The 19,737-nt window shown below is 37.5% G+C and overlaps 1 protein-coding gene across 1 annotated transcript; it reads right to left on the bottom strand.

Moving 5' to 3' along the window:
• Positions 1-751: 751 nt before the first annotated feature.
• On the bottom strand, positions 752-19,086 carry ATP6V1C1 (ATPase H+ transporting V1 subunit C1). The gene is made up of 13 exons (XM_034422142.2): positions 18,940-19,086; positions 16,102-16,246; positions 14,820-14,887; positions 13,342-13,427; positions 11,465-11,559; positions 10,228-10,319; positions 9,639-9,737; positions 7,679-7,747; positions 6,155-6,247; positions 5,981-6,074; positions 2,537-2,634; positions 1,661-1,787; positions 752-1,352 (listed from the first exon to the last, which is right to left on the bottom strand). Exons 2-13 carry the CDS (start codon positions 16,231-16,233, stop codon positions 1,257-1,259), a joined length of 1,149 nt encoding a protein of 382 aa, XP_034278033.1. The 5' UTR covers positions 16,234-16,246; positions 18,940-19,086; the 3' UTR covers positions 752-1,256.
• Positions 19,087-19,737: the final 651 nt, after the last annotated feature.

Here is a 19,737-nt window from a genome sequence, read left to right as displayed (position 1 = left end):
AAAGTTGTGATACATCACGTGATGACACCCTTGCCTTTGTACAATATTGTGTTCAATCTTTGTACAGACTTCAGAGGATAATTAGAACTGCAGAAAAAATAATTGCTACCAATCTGCCTTCCATTGAGGACCTGTATACTGTCAGAGGACTGTGAAAATATTTAGACCCCTCACATCCTGGACATAAACTGTTTCAACTCCTATCCTCAAAACGACGCTATAGAGCACTGCACACAAGAACAACTAGACACAAGAACAGTTTTTTTTCCCGAATGCCATCACTCTGCTAAACAAATAATTCCCTCAACACTGTCAAATTATTTACTAAGTCTGCACTACTATTAATCTTCTCATTATTCCCACCACCCATCTCCACCCATACATGACTGTATGACTGTAATTTTGTTGCTTGTATCCTTACGATTTATATTGATATTGTTTCCTGATTGCTTATTTGTACCTTATGACTATCATTTAAGTGTTGTACCTTATGATTCTTGATGAACGTATCTTTTCTTTTTATATACACTGAGAGCATATTCACCAAGACAAATTCCTTGTGTGTCCAATCACACTTGGCCAATAAAAAATTCTATTCTATTCTATATTTAAACCAGGTTTATGGGGGGAAAGTGGGGCCATAAGTTTCAGTATGACCAGTGTAAATGTGACTGCTTGTGACTCATATCCCATGAAATTCTCCCTATACATTTTTACAGTGGCCTATAAGAACAAAGTACAAAGGCAAGACAATTGTACAGGTGTTTTTATTTTCTTAGGTGGATGCAGTGCTTAGTATCTTGTAAACTTAAAACATTCAGAAAGCATCGACTGAATATCAGTCTGCACATATTTTACATCACAATTCAATTACAATGTTTATAGCACATCTATGAAAAACACAGTGAACGATGGCATGTTTCCCCACTATCTTGTCGTATAAACAAGGTCTTGATGAGGCATGGCATGAAAGCGGAATGACCTCTTTTTGTTTCTTACTCTTTAAATAAAGGACTATTTATAAATACACTCTTGATTCTCTCAATATACAATTACATACCTGATCTATTAAAAACAATAATTACATTTCTCTTTAAAAAGAAAATGTCAAGGGATCAACCACCAAGGGGATTGTTCTCCTATGCAAAGGGAGAAAGAAGCAAGCACGGGTTTATGAGAGATTTAGGAGCGACATTCTTCAACCTTTTTTGCTTGTACATCAACACTATGAGAGGATCACTAGGTTCAGAAAGAAGCTACTTGAAGTCAAGCAAGTTGCAGTCTATCTTGTAGTACACGTAAGGATAGTATTCTTGCTGACTGAGATTCAAACCTGGAATATCCATGGTTGCCTGAAAATTTTAAAAAATATTAATTATAGGGTTAATTTAGCCCCCAAAATTAATGGTTGCATCTTTGTCTCACATATATAAAAATTCAAATCAAAGGAATCTCAGCACTACCTTTTCATACTTGAAGCTGGGTCTGAGGCTAGACAGACATTATCTTAAAACATTATCTTAATGTTTTAATCTGGATGTCTGCATTGGGCAGGGAATTGGATTCTGTGATCCCTTTCAACAATATGAAATCAGAAAAAAATCTACTCAAAGTTATGGCAAAACCTATAGGTAACCTCATTATGGTATAGACTACTTACATCAATGATTGCTGCAGCACTACTATCAAGATGTTTGTACAAATCATAGAGGATCTCTCTCAATTTCTTCATTGTTCTCTTGTTGGGTTGAAGGAGCATAGCCTGGAAATTAACTGGCAAGCCATACCTAAATAAATGACATTTTTTGCAAAAGCTAATTAACTTGTGGAGGGGGAGGCAGACAGAAAGAAGAACATTCATCACTGACATCATTATATCTGACACAATTTTTTTTTAGTGTTGGGTTCAAATTTCTCCCCTTTCAATTTAAGACATATTTTCAATGCATTGTTTGGAGTACTATAACGTAAGTACACTATACCATCCATATATGTAAGTATGTATCTATGTTATGTATATATTCCACAGAACTGGTCCCTGGTACCCAAAAGGTTGGAGATTGCTGATGTAACTGGTTAAGGACTTATTCAGACAATCATTTTAAAATGATGTACACCTCCCAGATGTATGCCACCAAGTCACTTGTTTTGGGATGGTTATAGAAATAGAAATTAAATCTTTTGCTGCATAATGAAATCGCAGATTATAAAATTGGCTAACTGGGTAATAGCTAGGATGACGTACTAAACTGCAGTATTCTATGCCTGAAGCAGAAGTTACTAATTCTCCTCTCACAATTGCATTAAGCTAAGATGAACTGTATGAGTTCAGATAGTGAGGGGCTTATATCATTCTTATTTATATACAGTAGATGTGACTTGCAAAGTTTTTTTTATTAGAGAATTCATTTCATCTACGGAGTTTGGTACTTTTAAAAAGGAATTCATCTACCAAGAATTACTAAACTGAGATTATAAAATTGTTGTGTAATTCCTGAAGGAACAGATAACTGTATTTGGCAACAAAGATAAATACCTTAGAACAGATTCAACAAAGACTCTTAGGGCTTTCACATGAATCCATGCAATAAAAGCTTCACTGAAATTCACTTTTAGCCACCGGACCAGAGGCCCCTGTGATTAAACAGAGAAAAGCAAGCAGACACTGTAAACATTAGAAGACTTTTTCTTGAATATTTAAAATGTGTATGTGAGTGCGCAAAACTGTAGTTATACACTTCTTTCAAATAATAGGCCAGAACATATCAAAATAATTGAACTAATTAAGCACAGTCAATGTATTTAATATTTTAAGCATTTATACTTTGCCACTTTATTATTCAGAACTCAAATATTTAACAACATCAAACACTGCAGTATCTATTTTAGGACTAGTGAAACTGAACATCACCTCATCTCAACTGAATAATCCTGCACAGAATCAGATTCTTGGCAATGCAGGATGCAAGTATCCCTGATAGCATATCATTCATCTCACATGAAGAATTGTTAGCGTTAGTGTCCATCACTATTAATACTCTCAAACAACTAAGTTGTTAGAACATTTCTTGTAATGTTTGGCTGAAAACAATATTTACTTTCTTGCCATTTCTGATCACTGGTTTCAGATGTAATCTTAGGAATCTGTTGTTATCTCCTATGCAACAATCTTTCAAGTACTTGAAGATTATTATATGTCCTCTTAATTTTTCCTTCTGCATAAATAAGTCACCTGCTCCTCAAAGGACTTCACTTGCAGAATTCTCAACATCCCAGTCAGTATATTTTGTAATTTCTCTGTGCAAAATAGTTTAATACATTTTTCATGGCCTGGATATTCTTCTTCTTATTATAGCCTATGACTATTAGCTTTTTCTTTAAAAAAACACAATGTTGCATCAAATCCAATTTGTATTGATTAAGATACTAATCATATCTCTATCAACCCAGGTCTTCCCTACCTTGTATTTGTATTATTTGTACCAAGATGCATAAATTTATATTTAAAATTGCCAGAGTTATTTTGAATATTGCTTCTGACTTCTATTGTTGTTGTTCAGTCGCTAACTCATATCCAACTCTTTGCAACCCCATGGATCATAGCATGCCAGGCCCCCCTGTCCTCCATTGGCTCCCTTAGTTTGCCTAAATTCATGTTCATTGCGTTGATGACAATATCTAACCAGCTCATCCTCTGCTGTCCCCTTCTCCTTTTGCCTTCCATCTTTCCTAACATCAGGGTCTTTTCCAATGAATACTCTCTTCTCATCTGGTGGCCAAAGTGCCTTGGTCACGTCACGCCTGAACTACTGCAACGCTCTCTACATGGGGCTCCCCCTGAGGAGCACTCGGAGGCTCCAGCTGGTGCAGAACCTCCCCAAGGCTCAGTTCAGCTCATGCCTTTTCCCAAAAGATTCTAATAGTCAAAACATGAGATGACATGTGCTTATTCAATCATTCCAATCAGTTTATTCACAAGCATCCATTCAAGTGTTTTAGCTGTTTGGCTAATTAAGCCACACCCTGATATTTTCAAGAACGTGCAGATGTGCACAGAAAGCACAGGCCCTTCGCTTACAAAAGAACTCTAGGATTAAGTGTATATGTGGGTGTGTGGCAGAAAAGAAGGTAAGAAGACAGGAAGCAGACAAGGAAGCAGTAAGCGATATCTGGAAATTGGCAACTGTTATAGGGAGGCAAGAGGGCTATCAGTCAATTGCCAGAATTACAAACTATGGCAAGCAGCATATCTTGGCCTGGAACAGTAAAGGAGTAACCACACTTAGGCAGCACCTAATCCCAACAAGGGACGTGGTGGTTCAGTGGCTAACATGCTGAGCTTGTTGATTGAAAGGTCAGCAATTCAGCATTTCGAATCCCTAGTGCCGCATAATGGGGTGAGCTCCCGTTACTTGTCTCAGCTTCTGCCAACCTAGCAGTTCAAAAGCATGTAAAAAATGCAAGTAGAAAAATAGGGACCACCTTTGGTGGGAAGGTAACAGCGTTCTGTGCTCCTTTGGCGTTTAGTCATGCCGGCCACATGACCACGGAGACGTCTTTGGACAGCGCTGACTCTTTGGCTTAGAAACGGAGATGAGCACCACCCCCTAGAGTCTGAAATGACTAGCACATATGTGCAAGGGGAACCTTTATCTTTTAATCCCAACAAGTGTAAGAACATTTGGAGGGAGCAGATGTTGTATTTCCTATTTTACAAACTTTAAGATTTGAGCATTAAAGACTTATATGCATGGCTACATCAACTAGTAATTCCAAAGAGGGTGAAGTTAACCCAGAGCAACAGTTTATAGGTGTGTGCCACAATTAAGCATTGCATACAATTATCTGCTATACTAAAGTGTGTCTCAGCCTTGGAAAATAAAGAACCCTCATACAGGTAGTCCTCAATTTACAACCATTTTGCTCAACTGAAAAAAATTACTTATGAACGTTTCTCACATTTGCGATCGTCCTCATCCCTGTGGTCATGTGACCAAAATTTAGACGCTTGACAACTGGCATGAGTTTATGACGACCAGTGTCCCACGATGATGTGATCCCCTTTTGCAATCTTCTGACAAGCAAAGTCAATTGAGAAGCCGGATTCACTTAATAACTGTGTTACTAACGTTAACAATTGCAGTGATTCACTTAACAACTGTGGCAAGAAAGATCATAAAATGGGGCAAAATTCACATAACAACTGTTTTGCTTAGAAACAGAAACTTTGGGCCCAGCTGTGGTTGTAAATCAAACACTTACTGTAATGATGATAGTTATCCTTGTCAGAACTTGTTTAGCAGCCAAAATCAGAATTTTTATTTTTTTTTAGCAATCTAGAACAGTACTGTCCAACTCAATGGCTTAAGAAATTGTCAGTAAGGATCTGTTAGAAAGCTAGTAAAATGCTTTGCTAAAAAGTGCTATTCTTGTTATCTACTTGACTATAATTCTATTTAAAATGAGAAAGATGACCTGATTCTTGATAAAGTCAAGTTGCTTCTTAGTAATCAACGTATTCTTTCCTAGACATTCACGGATTCATCATTTAATAAACTATTCTAAAAATTCACCACAAACTGCAAAAGATTATGAATAATAGTTCTTAAATAATACCTACATGTTCTTTTAGCACTTAGAAAAGAACACATCTGGCATTTAATATCTAAACTCATTTCCTCATTTGCCATTGTGCCCTTGCATCATTCATTCTATGTTTTGTAGGTCAACTATAATTCCCTGATGGAAAAATAACCCTGAACAAAAATGGGATTGAGTACTACACCTAAACTATAGCTTCTTGGTACTTCTTGTTAAATACTTTTTTTTTAACATTTAGTAATTACTGTAACAGAGCTTATTTGTTAACCAGTCGTTGTACCATGCTTATGTGAAAAAACCTAAAAAGAACATCAGCAATAAAACTACCAATTCTGAAAAGTTACTTCTGTATTTAATGCAAAAATATCACTGAACTTACAAACTGTTTTTTCTTATCAGTAGACAGCCGGTTCATTTCCTCTTTGTCTGCCTTCAATTCTTCTTCATTATACTGAAAGTCACGGACCATGAATCTGTACAGGGAAAGAAGTGCAATTTGTAAATTTCTGTGCAGCTATTCCTTAACAAGAAAATAAAGCAGGGTTGCACTTACTTGTTTTCTCTTGCTTTATGTTTGAACTCATCCACTGCCTTCCTGAATAAAGTGACGTTACAGAGATAATTATCCTGATCCTCAGAAAGAACGCTGCAAAATAAAAGATGCGAGGGTCCATAAGACGAAAAGCTTTAATGAAGCCACAAACTGGAATAAAAACTGAAGTTGTAATTCAAAACTGGTAAATTGATTTAGAGTTTTGTATTATATTGTAACATTTAGTTTACAATAATATGTTTAAGGCAGTATGGTTCGATTGGAGAATAGTAACTGCAGTTCACCTACTACGCTATCCTTTTAACAGAAGTACCATAAGACAGTGTATTTTACACAAGAAGCCCATTCTTCCCAACAAACAATGGCTACACAAACTTCATTATTTCAGAAAATACTCAGTGCCAATCTAAGTGTCCAACACAAAAGTGCTTTTGGTAGCCCCATTTACTGAATGAAAAGCATGAATTGAAATACATGATTTTGGGGAAATGGTTAGAGTGAGTTCTTCTTGATCTGCATTCACAAAATTCTGTGCAATTCGGTACTATTTCACCAATATATTTTATCCAATAAAGAATATTACCAAAGCCATTTAGAATCATATAGTTGGAAGGGATCCTAGAGGTCTTGTAGTCCAATTCCCTGCCTAAGACAGGAGTCTTCAAATCACTCAGACAAATGATTGTGTAATCTTTTTTGGACTGAATCTCCTTCTGAGCTTCCACTCATTGCTTCTTGTACTACCCTCAGGTGGAGAATATGGAGAACAAATCGATGCCCTCTTCCCTCTGGCAAATGATAGACTGCTATCATCTAGAACAATTGAGATCATAACTAGGTTGATGGACTGCATTAATTATGTGATGATTTGGCTGTTTTGGGTTTTGTGTAATTTGTGTTTAGAGTTAATATATACTCTAAAGAACTGTGGCGGTGCAATGGTTAGAATGCAGTACTGTAGGCTACTTCTGCTGACTGCCAGCTGCCAGTGATTCAGCAATTCGATTCCCACCAGGCTCAAGGTTGACTCAGCCTTCAATCCTTCCGAGGTCATTTCAATGAGGACCCAGATTGTTGAGGGCAATATGCTGACTCTAAAAACCACTTAAGAGAGGGTTGTAAAGCACTGTGAAGCAGTATATAAATCTAAGTGTTATTGCTATTGCTATACTTCAGATTATATTTTATTCAACAAACCATAGTTTAGCACAATGGTTGGGGGGGCATTGTGGTAAAGCAAAATAATTTCACAGATCAAGCTACACATCAACAGAGAACAAAAAGCCTCCACACAAGCGTATTTGAGTACAGAGAACTAGCATTGGTTCTGCAAGGTATGGTTTGGGTAGAAAAATTCAATTCAAAATCAAATAACAGAGAGGAAAATTTTTAGGGAGAAGAAATATTTAGACTATTGTACACATGGAATCTTTAAAACATATATTCAGTCCATTTTGATTTGTACTCCAATCTATTGCTCCAAGAATCAAGTATATTAAAAAGATATGAAAAGTGAAAGATTACTTGGTGGATCGAGGGACTATCATATCTGTCAAAGTTTCATACTGCTTCATCCAATCAGTGTAATTCATCCTGAAATAAAAAAAGCAATAATTCCCAGTCTTAACACAGGTGTGTAGGACAGAATCAAGTCCTTTACTCCACTGTATTTATAACTTTTTGCATATACTAATGAGTTTCCAAAAAGCTGTTTTTTACATGTTCTAGACTCTGTTTTCATTTCCAGCCATAAAATTTCATCAATTGTTCATCAAAACTGCATGACTATTGTTTTGATACATGCCCCTCCTTTGAAAAGGGCTTTGGTGTGCTAAAAGAGTTTGCAGGGATAGGAAACACTTTCATTTGTTATTTATATATTGGAAGTTTCATGCTCCCTGATTTCTCTTGCCATATACACACACCAATGTAATATTCTCAATGAAAACGTTTCTTTTTCTACTGTTAAGGAAAACCTGTGAAATGTTACTGAAACTAGTTGAACTCCTTTTAAGATTACATTTTTTTAATTAAAAAAAGCACTAATTATATTAACAGCTATTTTGTGGTTCAAAAATATGATAAATAAATAAAATCTGCAATATCTTATTTCTGTCTAGGTTTCTTATTAGCTTTAAAATGTGTTTTTCTAAAGTAACACTGTTTTAATAGAAATGTTCAATTTGTTTAAAAAAATGAACACCATTAGTATTCTTCTAACAATTCCGCTAGAACACTAGTACAATATACTTTGATTACACTATTATTACAAAAGAAACAATCTCATTATTAGAATTACCGATATTTTACTGAAATTACTAGGTAAAATGTAGAGTTAGACAAGATAATAAAGTTCTAAGAAGCAAAATTCAGACTGATTTTGGTAAATTCTACAAACTAGCAGCTAAACGAGTTAAGCAGCTCAGTAAGTGAAATTGCACTTTGAGATGATTTTACTTGACTTATTTAAGGATGTATATTTTATTAAGATATTTTCAATTTATATGGAACTATATGATTAATTAAAAGATTGCTCTATATGAATAGTCCTTGGTTAAAGATAATGACCACCCCATTTAGCAATTGTTCCAACTCATGACAGTATTGGGAAAGTAGGATTATAATTGATCCTTGAACGTAAGATATTCACCACATCCCTATGGTCATACCATCACCAATTGCAACCTTCACAGCTGGCTTCCAACAAACAGTCAATGAGGAAGCTGGCAATAAGTCACAAGTCAAGGCATGTGACATCGTGCTTAACAGTTACTGGTGATTGGCTTAACAATCAAAGTGAAAGTGACGTAAGTCAGCCACGATCACATAATTCACTTAATGACTATGTTGCTTACAGATGGAATTGTCAGTCCCAATTATAGTCACTAAGTGTTGACTACATGTACTATAGCCGTGATGGGGAACTTATGGCATGTGTGCCAGAGGTGGCATGTGTGTTAGAGGTGGCATGCAGCGCCCTCTCTGATGGCATGTGAGCTGTCGCCCCAGTTCAGCTCCATTCCGCATGCGCCTCCCACCGGCCAGCTGATCTTTGGGTCTCTGCCGTGCAATTGTGGGGGTGGGGCGTATGCAGGGGGCATGCGTCCATGCATGAGGGATATGCGGGGGCCACATGCACATGCGTGGGGTAGGGTGTATATGGGGAGCTGCATGCGCATGTGCGGGGTGCATGCAGGGGCCCGCGCGCGAATTGCATTTTGGGGGTTCGGGCGCGCATTGGGCACTCGGTCCGGAAAAGGTTAGCCATCACTGTACTATAGTTTCTCTTAAGATCATATAAATCCTTTCAAAGTCCATCTGTTGAAATTGGGGGCAATCTACTATTTTTAAAAGATGTACCACATTTTCATATATGCCTTTCATTTATATATGTGACAACTTCATTTAAATCTTTCAATGAACAAAAAACTCTTTCTCCTCTTGGACTTTTCTTGTCTTTTTAGGAAAGAAAATATTGACTTACTTTGGTACAACTACTAACAATGTAATTAAGTACTCAGAATCAAGTACAAAGTCATCTTTCTTCACAATTTCAGCCAAACTTCTTGTTAGCAAACTTCCCCTGTCAAAGTAGAAGAAGAAGATGAGGAAGTGAGTGTTCTACTTCAATCTTTAAATGAATATAAGTACTATTCATTCATGTGGAGTTCAACCTGGAAGTGCCCAGTGCTTATGACACAAGTGCGATTCAGGTGGAGAGTGAAACTTTCCACAGATCTCCCTTTTTCTCTCTTTTGGGAAATTAACATTATTGATGTAACACTTTCTATAGTACATGCTGGGAAACTCAACAGATCTTTATACTTCCATTTGATTAGATTTGATTACAATGAGGTTAGTGAGGTTAAAAGACATTCTATAAAGCAAACACAACATGTAATGCTCCTTTACCATCTATGTATACAAGGTTGCATTCCTATTCAGAACTTGTGTTTTAAAATTCAAGAGGCAGAATAGTTTCCTCCACATGTGCATTATTTCAAGAATTTGAATATGTATCAAATTGATCACCCAGCTCTGAGACAATCTTACAAAACAAGATGACAACTCACGCATTCTTCCTTTCCAAGTTCTGAAGGTTGCCTTTTAGGCTGTTGTATGCAGATGCCCTTGCCTTTAGATCATTATCAATCTGAGTCACTCCCTTTGAGGAAAAAAACAAAACAAACTAATTAGGACCTGTGTCTTAGAAGTAAGGACACACCCAAATTAAATATGTCTATAAAACCTAAAACTAATTGCAAGCAGCCAAATAAAAAGGGAAAGAATAAACAGGAAAAAATGAGACAAAGCACTCAAATTAATAGATTGAACTTCATTGATTCTGGTTTTTAGAAATGAACCAGGAAATATTACCAGGAAATATGCTTTTGAGCAGTCTGTAATTAAAAAAAAGAAGTATTATGCTCAAAACCTTTTGTATTTTATGATTTTTTTCTACTTTAATGTCTACAGAAAACTATTGTCAGACAGAAGCAACAAACCAGTTGCAGTGTTTCCTTGCAACAAGTTTACCCACTTGATGTTTCTGGATTAAAACTCTTATCAATGGAAACACACATTGTCAAAGTTTTAAGTGTACTTTGAGGGTATCACTCTGAAAAAAGCTTTTGTACCTCAAAAATCTACATATTAGATATATATTTAAGAAACAAGGCCAAATTATTTCAGTAAAAATTACATTGAAAATCGTCATGCAATTTTCACTGTTTTAGCAAACAGGATTCCATTCATGAACTGCAGTACGGGGTTCAGGAATGGAGTCTTCCTCAGGACACTTCAATATTCTGTTTCTCTGCTTCCTGATCAATTTAGCAGATTGACAAAATACAGAGGGGCTACAGAACATTCTGGATTTTTTCAGAATTCTCCATTCCCCAAATCCCAAGATCTTGCACATGTCTGGTGGTAAGTACTGCAGTTTTAAAATCTCACATCTAACAGAAGGGAGAATAGTTAGCAAAAAATGAAATAACTAATCATCTGAGGTAGCACAGCAATATAAAATTATATATATTTAATTAGGCAAATGAACACACATCTATAGAAAAACTGAACAAAATAATAAGTACTAAAATTCATACCAAAGATCTATACATTTTTAAATATTTCAATAGCATTTACTCCCAGGAAAATTATGCAAATTTATATGTGATATAAGTATTTTGGAAAAAAAATAATCCTGAATATGTAAAATATTTTCATTTTATGGTACATAAGTTATGTAATAAAAAATAGTCATTTTGTATTAATAATTAGCTCCATAGTCTTTTATGTGTATAATCTTACCTTAGCAATTATTTCTGAAATATTCTTCAGAGACTGTTTGATTGGATACTTGGCCATATCCCACTGGAATCTTGTTATGTAGGTGATCAAATCAACTGGGCAAAAATGATTAAATATTGAGCTAAATAAGCAAACTCATACATCCTACCAAAAAATATGAGGATCTTAAATACATTTAAGAAATAATTACTTAAAATAAAGATGGAACAGAATACAATGTAACCACCTTAAAGAGCATTTTTGATACACACAAGAATTTTTGCATACAATTAGAGTATACTAACTGGACACTGTGCTTCGCTATGAAACTATGTGATCAGGCATGATAAATTGACACTTAAAGTCTGAAACTTAATGTAGAATGTGTAACTCCGTAGCATCGGAGCGTGTTAATATAAGGCAACTGGCAGTTGGAACAGAGTTCTTTTCAGGTGGGGAGGGGGAGTAGAACGTTTAACTCCTTAGCATCAGTGTGTGTGAATATAATACTGTATATGAAATACTAATGTTCTGATGGTCATTTCGAAAAATCCTTTCTTAGCGAGCACCTAGAAGCCAAGAGGAACATATGTGCCAAATTTCAGGTTTGTAGGCTTTACGGTTGTGGAGATTTCATGATGAGTGAGTGGTATTTGGCTTTTATATATATCAGTGTTTCTCAACCTTGGAAGCTTGAAGATGGGTGGACTTCAAGCTACCAAGGTTGAGAAACACTGATATATATAGATTACCATAGAAGTAACGAGGAAAAATTCTTATTATGTCTATGTAGAGAGAATGGAAGAATTTGCCTCATCTATAGTTTTATAGTTTTAGCTTTGTCTAATTAAAGACAAAAGTCCTTTTTGACTTTTGATTATCATATTGGCACTGTACTTTTTAGAAATTAGTTTGGTGAATTCTGAAGATCTATTCTGAATTGTATCATGGAGAATACATATCTAACCAAATATATTGTGTTCAGGGATGCTTCCTCTATGAGGTATGAGGAAAAACTGAATTAGCATTATATGCTTTAAATTATTTCCATATTATATTACTTCCATATTATACATTTCTTTCCTTTTCTTCTGTTCAATCATGTCTAAGTCTCAGAGATTGTCTGGACAAGTCTTTGCAGTTTTCTTGATGATGTTTTTCAAAAGTACATTGCCATTGCCTCCTTCCCAGGGCTGAGAGGTCCCCCAATTGGCTTTGTACCCAAGGCAGAAAAGTCTCCTGGTTTCTAGTCTGTTTTAACTACTATACCAAACTGACTCTCAGGATTCTCTTTAAAGGTAAAAGTAAAGGTTCCCCTCGCACATATGTGCTAGTCGTTCCCGACTTTAGGGGGTGGTGCTCATCTCCGTTTCAAAGCTGAAGAGCTAGTGCTGTCCAAAGACATCTCCATGGTCATGTGGCCAGCATGACTAAACACCGAAGGTGCACGGAACGCTGTTACCTTCCCACCAAAGGTGGTCCCTATTTTTCTACTTGCATTTTTTACGTGCCTTCGAACTGCTAGGTTGGTAGAAGCTGGGACAAGTAACAGGAGCTCACCCCGTTACGTGGCACTAGGGATTCAAACCGCTGAACTGCCGACCTTTCGATCGACAAGCTCAGCTTCTTTAGCCACTGCGCCCCTAGGATTTTCTTTATGACACTTTATTTTATTTTTTTTATGAACTAGGATTCTCTTTATGACACTGCAAACACAAGATTTAATAAAGACTGTTTTATTATGTTTGTGTTGCTTTTATACAAAAATATTTCTTTCAAAACTTATTTTCCACACAACAATTGAACCGATTTATTTTCTACATAAGAATTGAAGGATAGTCTTCTATATATTCAACCCTCAGTATTCAAATACATTGTAGTAGCAAGACAAAATTTACCTCCATTGGCCAGAAGGTTTTCCTGAACTTTATCTTTACTGTCTTCTAACACATCAGCCATATATTGTGCCACCTTCTTGACAACACTGAAGACCAGAATGGGGAAGATTTAAGATTTATATCTTAAAGAATATATATATTTACTGTTTTTTTTCTTTGCATTACAAAAGACAATCACCCTCCCAGTTTAATTCCTGGCATCTCTGTCTGATATCTAGGAGAACAGGAGTCCACAACCACTGGGCCACCGACCGGTACCAGTCCGTGGTCTGTTAGGAACCAGACCATGCAAGCAGCAGGTGAGTGAGCAAAGTTTTATCTGCGCATGCATGGGATCTAGACTGCATGGAAAACCATCCCTTCCCCGGTCGTGGAAAAATTGTCTTCCACAAAACCGGTCCTTCGGGCCACCCAGGTTGGGGATCACTGCAGGAGAGATATTCCCAGTCACTATGAAGACATGCCACTAGATGGCCCTAGTAGTCTAACTTGGCTGAAGCTGCTTGTTATGTTCTTCTAAGGTCCATAGTTTAAAATATGTCAGATAGTGTTTATTATTAAGAACTGCTGTCTGTCCCAATAAATATGTCTGTTCTTTCTTCAGTTCTACTATCCCCCTCTTAAACAATATTTAATCCATTTATGCATTCTGTTTTCACTTCCTACAGTTGACTGAATCCTAAACATATCAGTTGAAACTTCTAGTGCAAGAGACAGCCTCAGGCACAGAAATGTTAGTCTGTTAACAAAACTGCAAACATTTCAAGTTGGCATATTGATAAACTAGAAAGTTTTCAGTAACTTCCTCGATTCTCCAAATTAACACTGTACTCAAATAACTCTGCTACCTTTCACTTCAAACAAGCATCAGAAATTTTCATTTGAAACTGTTTCCAATCCTAGTGTCAAAGTACAAATCATGAGATATTATTAAATATATTATTTGACTGTACAGGTAGTCCACGACCTGCAAACATTTGTTTAGCAACCATTCAAAGTTACAATGGCACTTTAAGAAGCGACTTATGACTGATCTCTGCATTTACGGCTGTCATAGCATCCCAAAGGTCAAGTGTTCAAAATTTGGGCACTTGGCAACCAACATGTATTTACAATGGTAGCAGAGTCCCGGGATCATACGATGGTCTTCCCAGCCAGCTTCCAACAAATGGTCAATGTGGGAAGCTGGATTCACTTAATGTCCGTGTGATTCACTTAACAACTGCAGTGATTTACTGTATACCCGTGGGAAAACATTAGGTGCAAATCACTTAACGATGCCTTATTAAGAAATTCTGATTCCAATTGTGGTCATAAATCAAGGACTACCAGTATAACCTGGAGGAATATTTACTGTCACTAACTGGTTAACTAACTAACTAACTAAAACAACAGCGGCTAGAATGTCATACTGAGTTTGACACAGAATAACTATACAGAAGGTATAAAGTGCAGATATATGAAAAAGTAGTGATTACCCTTCCACAAAGGTATCCAGTTTAGCCAGCTCATCAGATAAACCAACTAAGACATCGAGAGTGCCAACCTAAGAAAGGAAAGAATTATTTAGAAAAAAATGCAAAAATATAAACAGAAAAGAAACTGAGCCAAAAGAGAAGGCTATGCATTTTATCATAAGCAAGTTCTTATTCAGTACAATAGGATTCAGTTTCAAAAATGTGTAGCAGCTGGCAACCTACAGATTTTTTTATTACTATGCCTAAATCCAACATAATAAAAATTACTTCACTGAAAACTTTCATCAAATTTAAAACAATTTCATACAGGATAAAAATGCTATTTCATATATTAGTAAAATCCAGTGCTCATTAATGCAAACCAGATGGGAGAAGCACATAGTGTATCAACAAAAGGTCAGTGGTTCCATTGCTAACTCTGGAAGCAAGGCTGTAAGAAATACTTGTCTCAAATTCTGGAACCTTCTGAGTTAGACCCATGATGGTGAACCTATGGCAAGCGTGCTGGAAGTGGCAGACAGAGCCATCTCTCTGGGCAACCATTGCCTGTTGCGCGCGCCGGGAAACTGCTCTTGTGGTTTCTAGTGCTCACCCCCCCGCCCGCACTCCCATTTCAGCATTCGGTGCTGAAAAGGTTCGCCAACACTAAGTTAAACACTACTGAATTATATAGACAGCTATGTATGTAATATGTTCAGCTCTAAGCATAGAACTGTTCTCTTGTATTGTATAATGCACAACATGCAATGTAAACATAGTATGTGTGTATAGTTAAAAGTTGAATTGCTGAATTGGTCAGAGCAAATAGCTTTGATTACATGTATGGATGTTATACATATGACAGTAACCAGGGAGATAAATTATATTATTTTTAGAAAATAAAGGAACTCTTTACTGGTATTGAACTTGTGTAATGCTCTCAAGCTTCAACTTTCTCTACAGCAACACCACAATCTTGGAAAGAGACGTCGCTGCTATAATGAATGACAAGTGCCACATCTGCAATTTTTATACCAGTTCTTTGTATTTGATTAGTTCCCAAATCAAATACAAAGCATTACACAGCCCAATAAGATAGCTCTACAGTACTGCCTACTTGCACTTTGTGAGTTAAATAATAATTTACAATTAATATCTTCAATATAAATTACTATAGCTGTATAATATACTTTATCAAAATGAATGTGATCTATCCATACTATTATCTTAAAAACCCCTTAATTTAAATTGCAATACGAAGTTAAACAGTAACATTTTGAACAGAAAAAAAACTCAGCTATACCTTTAAATCTGGAATGTTAAATTTTGCATTGATGGACAGGTTATTATTTTTTATAGTTGCAGCACATAACTTCTCCCACGTCTGCTGACATGTCTTCTCCCCAGGAGCAGAAATCAGCCAGAACTCTGTCATTTTGGTCACGTTACTGCAATGATTATTTTGGAAAATAGAGTGAATTTTTTAGATGGGGAGTTAAGAAGAAAATATTCAACTAAACAACAATATTCATTTTGAACGCATAGGTTTAAATTCTCCATTGTCTTTAAATGGCAGGAATTCTCAAGGAAAGTTTTCCTTGATTGTGCAATTTTTCACATTTGCTAAAAATGCTATTATCCTGAAATTCATGTGGATTATCACATTTTGAGCCATCAGCACCAGTTTTTTTCTAGACTCCATTTTTTTTCTATATAATTAACAAATGTATATTTTCTTTTTATGTACACTGAGAGCATATGCACCAAAGACAAATTCCTTGTGTTTCCAATCACACTTGACTAATAAAGAATTCTAATCTAATTTTGTTCAGCAATTGAAGGGTTGATTTCCTTTTTTTCCCCCCCAATGGAAATATACTACTGAAACCATATTAATATAACAATACATCAATGAAAATATACTACTGAAACCATTTCAAGAATTAAACTGTATTATCATTGCTATTATTTAAGGAACTATAATTCTAAAAAAGGAGAAGAATGGGAATCACTGCCAGAGAACTCTAAATTGCCCAGCCCAATTCTTTGAAAAGAGGAAGCTGTAACAGAGAGTCATTATTATTCTAGTGCAAAGACAATATGCAGATTTATTTTTTCTGTCTTAATTCTAGAAATTTAGAACCATAAAATAACCTAAGCAAATTGGTGAGATTACTGGGAATCCGCACATAAATACTGGACTCTATATTCCACTTCATCCTTCCAAATGATTTTCTAATCTAGCTAATATTAATTATTGCTGCCCTGATTAAAATATCATTAACGTTTATAGAAATCACAATATCCAAGGAAGAATAAAGGATTTACCTCACAATACCCATGCACATTGCCTTGAGTTTCCAGAGCTCAATAAATAATGCAGGTGACTAAGTAAATTAATCAAATCAACAAAATGAGAGGAGAAATAATTTATTTATACAAAAAATGTGTGAGTACACCCACTTAACAAAAGGCATTATCGTATCAGTTTGCAGTATATTTCAGACCATCCAAGATAAGCAGTCAATCAGAATAGAGCTGGAAGGGACCTTGGAGGTCTTCTAGTCCAACCCCCTGCTCAAACAGGAGACCCTATAACCATATCAGACAAATGACTATCTAGTCTCCTCTTAAAATCCTCTTGTGATGAAGCACCCACAACTTCTGACCGCAAGCTGTTCCACTGGTTATTGTTCTCACTATTAGGAAGTTTCTCCTTAATTTCAGGTTGCTTCTCTCCTTGATTATAGTTTCCATCATTTCTTATCTTCCCTTCTGGTGCTTTGGAAAATAAGTTGACCCCCGTCCTCTTTTTGGCAGCCCCTCAAATACTGGAACACTGTTATCATGTCACCCCTAGTCCTTCTTTTCTCTAGACCAGTCATACCCAATTCAAACGTTCTTCATACGTTTTAGTCTCCAGGGCCTTAACCGTCTTAGTTGCTCTTCTCTGCAACTACCAACCAAGCCATCCCGATCCAAGTGACAAGGTGACAGAACCAAGCCATCCTGCTTTAAACCTGTAGCACCAGCCTGACCTTGTGCAGCTTCAGAAGAAAAAGAGGCTCAGGCCTAATCAGGACTTGGTTTGAGAGACCAAGATATCCCAGGCTGTGGACAAGATTAGAAAGCTCCCTCTCTCCCACCAAACATTTCAGATGTACCATTCCCCATATTGCGATTCAATAAAATGCAGGATTCAAGGTTGGTCAACCAAGAACTGAGTTCATCTTCGATGCCCTGGGAGACCATTGCATATTTCATGAAATTAAAGATGACCTTAGTGGGGGCAAGAGAGTCTTAGCCAGAATTCACTGGGAACAGTTTACCATGCGCAAATATTACACACAGGGAAGCCACACCAGCCCTGCGGCCGGAATTTCTCTACTTGAAGCCACCCAACCTCGACCCAAACACGACCCGTTAGGGGTCAACTTTCCAGCCCCGGCTGAGCCGGCCATAGCACAGGAAGATGTGCAAAGGCCAAGAGACGCGACAATGGAGAGAGAGATTCAGTAACAGTAACAGAGTTGGAAGGGACCTTGGAGGTCATCTAGTCCAACCCCTTGCTCACACGCAGGAGACCTGTACTAGGGATTCGAACCGCCGAACTGCCGACCTTTCTGATCGACAAGCTCAGTGTCTTAAGCCACTGAGCCACCTAGTCATTCCATGGTCGGATGATCCACAGCAGCCTTTTTTTCCCCATCCAGCCCCTCTCCAAGTGTTTAAAGCAGTGTTTCTCAACCTTGGTAGCTTGAAGATGGGTGGACTTCAACTCCCAGAATCCCCCAGCCAGCGCTGCTGGCTGGGGGATTCTGGGAGTTGAAGTCCACCCATCTTCAAGCTACCAAGGTTGAGAAACACTGCTTTAAAGAGTCCTGGCTGGTGGGGAATGATGGGAGCTGTAGTCCAACCTATCCCACGGCCTCTGCTGCGGGCCAAGAAAGCTCTGCCCTCGCCAACGGGCTCGTGCCCGCGATGCATTTCCCAACCCGCGGAAGAGAAGCTTCCCCGCTCGCTTCCTGCTTTCCCCGAGGCGACCGAGGTCGAGGGCTTCCCTCCACTCCGTGACCCGCTTCCTCGGCCGAGCGGCCGCTATGGACGAACCGACCGGAAAAAAAAAAACCCCTCTACCTACCGCCCGAAGCGCAGCTGGCGTAAAGGAGCCGCGACCGGCCCGAATCGCAGCGGAGGCGGAACGAGCGCGAGGAAACCGGCGAGCTCTGCGGGAGGGACGGAAAACACACGTGACGGGCGTCACGAGGGGGGGCCCGCAGGAGGAGCTGGGCAGGCGCAGTGGAGCGGCCGCCCCGTGACAGGAGCGCGTTGGTGGCTGTGGCGGTGGAGACTCCGAGCGGAGCCGCTTCGCCTCAGAGGCGCTTGTGGCGGGAATAAGGGGGGTGGAGGGGGGGCGATGTGGTTCCCTGGTGCGTTTTTCCTCATCTAAATACGCCAGTCATTAAAAACAATAAATTAGGAGAAAGAGAAGCTTGCTTGGTTGGTTTGCTTTGTTGGAGGTCATTTTTATTGTTTTTAAAGAATGGTATCTTTTTAATTTTAGAAATATAGCAATTTAAACATAGTTCTGAGTTCAAATAATGCTTTTTAACCCAATTTCCCAATCATCCTAAATTCTATGTATCAAACCATACCATTTATATATCTTGTTTATCTTATAAAAAGATAAGATTTAAATTTGATAAAGAGTAATAATGGAATAAAGATTTAATGAGTATAATGATATATAAATATGTTTGAACTGTATTGTTAATAGTGAGGATTTGGGGTAAGAATTGTATTATGAGTTATTAATTGAATTAAGAATTCAATTCAATTAATCAAGAATTCAACCTTGAGCCTTGCCAGGCTCAAGGTTGACTCAGCCTTCCATCCTTTCTAAGGTAGGTTAAATGAGGACCCAGTTTGTGGGGGCAAT

Source organism: Pantherophis guttatus, chromosome 3 (genome assembly GCF_059756535.1).
Source record: "Pantherophis guttatus breed Tessera chromosome 3, ASM5975653v1, whole genome shotgun sequence".
Lineage (NCBI taxonomy): Eukaryota > Metazoa > Chordata > Lepidosauria > Squamata > Colubridae > Pantherophis > Pantherophis guttatus.
This window is presented reverse-complemented; position numbering and strand designations above follow the sequence as displayed.